Source organism: Gavialis gangeticus, unplaced genomic scaffold, assembly GCF_001723915.1.
Source record: "Gavialis gangeticus isolate Ggan-Ray unplaced genomic scaffold, GavGan_comp1, whole genome shotgun sequence".
NCBI lineage: Eukaryota > Metazoa > Chordata > Crocodylia > Gavialidae > Gavialis > Gavialis gangeticus.
Genome location: NW_017728994.1, coordinates 15,576,344 through 15,581,400, shown reverse-complemented (window position 1 = coordinate 15,581,400; position 5,057 = coordinate 15,576,344). Strand labels below are relative to the sequence as shown.

Here is a 5,057-nt window from a genome sequence, read left to right as displayed (position 1 = left end):
GTGTGTGTGTGTGTGTGTGTGTGTGTGTGTGTGTGTGTGCGCGCCTTACTTGCATAACTTGACACTGTACAAGGCTTCTGCTCCGTGAAGTCCCCAGGCAAGCCAAAACCTGATGATAAAGGAATGAAAACTTGTTTTAGCTGTAGAAGATAAGGACCACATTGTATCCATAAACCACTGTGTATAGCATGGAGAGATGTTGAAAAAGCAGAAACTATAACTTCTTGCTTTATTAACTAAAGAGAAAGGAGATTAATTCTAAGATTATTCAGGATAGGAAGCTTTATATGCAGCCTAAACTAGGGGCACTCAACCTACAGAACAAAGTGATCTGACCTGCAGGGTTCCCTATGGGTCTGGAAATCTGGTGGGAGAGCAGCAGCAATTAACACCGTCACAGCTCCCTTATTCCCAGATTTCCAAACCCAGCATGCCAGGATAGGGCCCAAGGACCAGTTCTCACCTGTGAACCAACCTGGTATCACTCATCTGGCCCGAGGGGCAAAAAGACTGGCACCACTGGTTTAAACAGAAACTACATGCATACAGGAAGTTAAGAAGCAACTGAAATTTTCACTGGTTTCAGCTGGCATTCACCTAAAAGTTCTCATGTGTTTTCTAAAATGGCAGATAGTGGTGCAAAAACCATGTACTTTAGCAACCTGACTGCCAACTAAGCCATACAAGTTAGCCTTGTACACTGAGCAAACTTCATAGATTTCATAGACATTAGGGATGGAAGGGACCTTTAGCCCTATACAGGCAACCCCTGCAGTTTCAGTTAGAGCTATTTCACTGTAGCGCTAATTTAAAATTCATACCTTATTCCACTGAGCACTTAGTCAGTTTCATTATAGCACTCAGTGGAACCAGCGAGTTTTGGCGGGCAGGCGGAGAGAAGCAGCAGCAGCAGTAAAAAGCAGCAAGTGGGTGGGTGTGAGCGTGGGGACTGTACTGGTGCCCCAGGGCGATGTGGTGCTGGAGCAGCCGGCAAGTGAGGGGGTGGGGAGAAGTGGCAGCAGCGGCGAGTGAGGGGCAAGAGTGAGGGCAGGGCCAGTGCCCAAGGCCAGCATGTGGTGCTGGAGTGGCTGATGGGCAGAAGCGGCTGTGGCAAGAAGTGGTGAGTGGCAGTGAGTGGGCAGGCAGCCAGGCTTGAGCAAGGGGCGGCCCTGAGTATGGGGCCCAGGGCCAGTGAGGGCGAGACAAATTATATTTATTTACATTAATTTCTATGGGAAATTGTGTTTTGCTTAGTGCGGTTCCGCTTAATGCTTCTTTTGTTTAGCAATTAAAGATGTCACCGCCCACCCCAGCCAAGGCTGTCAAAAACAGTGTTCAAATAGACATGTCAATACTTCTTAAAGCAGGGCTGGCCAACCTGCATGCTACAGGTGGCATGGACAGCCTGCTGTGTGTGTGGCATGTAGCTGATGGGGAGGTTGGGACATGCAGCACAGCAAAAGCTAAGGCAGGGAGCAGAAAGCAGAACAGCTGACTGGGCAGGGGAAGGGGAGCAGAGCAGCATTTAGAGGGTAGAGGCCTGAACTGTGTAGAGTAAGAAAAGGAAAGGAGAAAGGCCAAAAAGGTAGGCGTCCATTGTCTTAAAGGATTTAAAAAGTTCAGAGGGAAAAAAAAAATCCAACACTTACAAACTATCTTAAGTTATGATGTGTTCATAGATGTGCACCTGTGATGTTTGGATTTTTCTGTAGCCTAGGAGCACTCAGAGCATATTTTGTTCAACTAAACAATGTAGGCTTGCTTCAGTTAAGTGCTGTAGATGATAACACACCAATTACCTTCTGAAAGGGCTCCAAATTTTGGGGGGCCTTAGACTATGCTAATTTAATTTCACCGTGTACCAAGTCAGAATTTAGTGTTGATGCACACTGCCAGTTTCCATGATACAAGTGAATCTTGTGACCATATTACAGAGATTCCCTGAAACAAGTTTGTGTACTGAAGGAATGCCTCATGTGTACAGAAACCTAACTGCAAAAAGGTCTAAGTGTTTTATAACAAGGTGAAACTCTTAGTTACGCCTATGCTATAAACAGCAATTTGATTTTACAGCTGTTGAACACATTGTTTTTAGTGTAGACTAAGCCTTAGAGCAAGTGTAGTGCCAAGACACCCTTTTTATTTCTAAAGGGTTAAAAAGGGAAGTTAACATTTTCCTGAAGTATCTAGAGACCCACCTAGTGTTTCCAGGGTAATAAACTTTTAAGAGGTCCTGGAGAAATAAAATCTTTCCAAGTACTATAGTAGTGTTGGTGGTGGCAGCCCTTCAACATAACAAAAGGAATCATCATGAAGTTAGGCAATATGGAGTATTAAGAACCAACGTACTCTGAGAGCAGTAGGGAAAGGAGAAAAAAAAAAAAAAAAATCAGAGTAGCAACAAAATTTTAGCTTGCTGAAGATACCTTACCCATAATACAGCAAGTTGTGGTGATTGTCAACTAAATATTTAGTAAGATGGCCCAATGGTCCCAGGCTTTCATATGGTATTTTTGTAGGTGAAAAAACTGCACACTAAAAGAGAAACACAATTAAGTTACCCTCACTTTTAAAAAAGAAACTGTTTAACTCAGGACTTGAGATTTTGCTCCTCTTTATCCATCATTCCTGAAATGTTTGCTATTTAACTGAGCTAGAATCAACTATACAGGTTAAGTATTTAGCTTGCTTGTTGCTCCCTCATCCAAAATATCACCTCTTCATAAGGCTACTACCATTTTCATAGATTTCGTAGCCATTAGGGCTGGAAGGGACCTCGGAAGATCATTGAGTCCAGCCCCCTGCCCAAGGGGCAGGAAGTCAGCTGGGGTCACAGGATCCCAGCAAGACAGGCATCCAATTTTTTCTTGAAGGCGTTCAATGTAGGTGCTTGAACCACCGCCGATGGCAGGCTATTCCAGACCTTGGGGGCTCGGACAGTAAAGAAATCCTTCCTTATGTCCAGCCTGAAATGGTCTCGTAGTAGTTTATGACCCTTCGACCTCATCATCCCTTGGGGTGCTCTGGTGAACAAGTGTTCCCCCAGATACTGATGGTCACCCCTGATAAACTTATAGGTGGCCATTAGATCACCACTGAGGCTGCGCTTTTCCAGGCTAAAGAGCCCCATGGCTCTCAGCCTGTCGTCGTAAGGTCTGTTTTCCTGACCTCTAATCATGCGCGTGGCTCTTCTCTGGACTTTAAGAGGATAAAGTCAAGCTCTTGGCCTGCGAAACCCAACCTAAGAAAAATTTAAACTATGCATATTTTTGCTACATCAACCAGAAGTAAGGGCTAGTAAGTGTAAAGAGTGGTTGATGCATCAAACAAGCACCTTTACTTTTGTAAGTGGCATTTTTAAAGACAAGAAACATGCATGATTGATGGGTAAGATAATGTGGTCTCTGAAGATCTCAGTTTAACTTAAGTAATCCTAGAAGAAAGAAGGAACAGCACAGATGGCACTGTGCAAGCTGCAGCTTCATGTGTATGCTGCAGTGTGCATGTATTTTTAAGGACACATCTTAAAGTGGAATTGGAGTCATGGAGGATGCGACAGAAGGGCATTGAGAGTGCTGATCTGTAGAAGATGCTTAAACAAGAAAATGGTTACATTGGGGAAATCTGTTAAAGAATATGTTGAAACTTCTCTCATCTGTTTATCTGTGACAATTCTGCATGTTAGTTGTGAGATCTGGTTTCAAAGATGACTTCACGCCTGCACCTTTTGATGAATTGGCAGATTCTTTCACAATAGGTGCCTATTTTAATTAAACAATGGTGATGGGAGTTCACTTCATACAACTAATTTAAGTCATGTGGCAACTTCTGGGGCCTGGCTTTGCTAATACACCCTTCTGCCTCTACTTCCCCAATGTGGAAACTTTTAAGGTAAGAAAATCATACCTGGCTGTTTGCAAATTCAAATACTGGATGACATATAATTACAGAAAAGTAGGACTGGAAGGGACCTCAGGAGGCCGTATAGTCCAACCCCCTGCTCAAGACAGGCCCACCCACTCTAGATGGGTGTCCATCTAACCTGGTCTCAACCTGCCAAGGATGGAGCTTACCTAGAGAGATTGTATAACCTGCTCCAAGGCTCAATGCCCCACCTAGTGAGAAAGTTCTTCCTAACAGCCACGCTGCATTCCCTTTGCTGCAATTTAAGACCATTACTCCCTCTGCTGTCCCCAGCAGCTACAGAGAACAGGCTATTATTGCTCTGCAGGTCTACTCTTCAAGTACTTCAAAGCTGTCACCACATCCCTTCCCACTCTTCTCTACTCAGACTAAATATCCCTGGCTCTTTCAGCTTTCTCTCCTACATCATGTGTCCCGGACCTCTGCTGCCTTTGGCGGCCCTCTCTCTCAGCTGGCTGCAGCGCCCCTTTTTAGCTTTTCTCCATTTGCAGACCCCTTAAGAAATACAGAATACGGAGGTGCGGACCCGTCCGAATGGGCAGCAGGGTGTGCACCTACTTCTGCTTGTCAGAGTCATCTCCCGCCAACCGCGGAGCACGCCGAGGCCCCGCCGGCACGGCACGGCACGGCCTCCCTCCCCGCCAGGTCCTGCAGGCAGCCACGGTCCCGGCTCTCCTCTGCGCCAGGCCCGTGCCCGGCTCCTGCTCGCCCAGCGCCCATCCTAGCCCGGAAGCTGCCGCCGCCGCCGCTTACTGCCAAGTAGCCGAAGGAGACTACGACGAGGGCCATGGGCAGGCCGCTCGTGCGCTGGAAGTAGCGGCTCGAGCCCTCCGCGCGCTCGCCCCTGCCTGCCATCGTGCCGCGTCTCTGTCCCGGTGCCAGTGCCAGAGCGGTGGCGGCCCGGGCTGTACTATGTTCTCGCGGGGGGGGTGGCGAGAACGGCAGCCGGGAGCAGTCGTAGCCCCACCCTCGTCCCGGGTGTGGGGCGGAGCAGAGCTTGCTCGCCCGCCCGGAGCCCTTGGATTTGTAGCACAAGCCCGGGGCGGGCAGCGCAGCCTGCACTCTGACAAGCGCCGGGACCCCCGCAGCGCAGTGCCTTATTGTCCCGGAGCGCGGAGAGCAGAGCGCGCTGC

General features: G+C 47.8%; 1 protein-coding gene across 1 annotated transcript in view; it reads right to left on the bottom strand.

Moving 5' to 3' along the window:
• TMEM254 (transmembrane protein 254) overlaps nt 1–4,811 on the bottom strand; it is a 7,956-nt gene extending 3,145 nt beyond the window's left edge. Inside the window, exons 1-3 of the mRNA XM_019502332.1 lie at nt 4,678–4,811; nt 2,432–2,535; nt 50–109 (exon numbers count right to left, since the gene is read on the bottom strand). Coding sequence (XP_019357877.1) covers nt 50–109; nt 2,432–2,535; nt 4,678–4,779 — 266 coding nt within the window. The 5' untranslated portion in view covers nt 4,780–4,811. The remainder of the gene's footprint in view (nt 1–49; nt 110–2,431; nt 2,536–4,677) is intronic.
• Between the last annotated feature and the right edge of the window lie 246 nt (nt 4,812–5,057).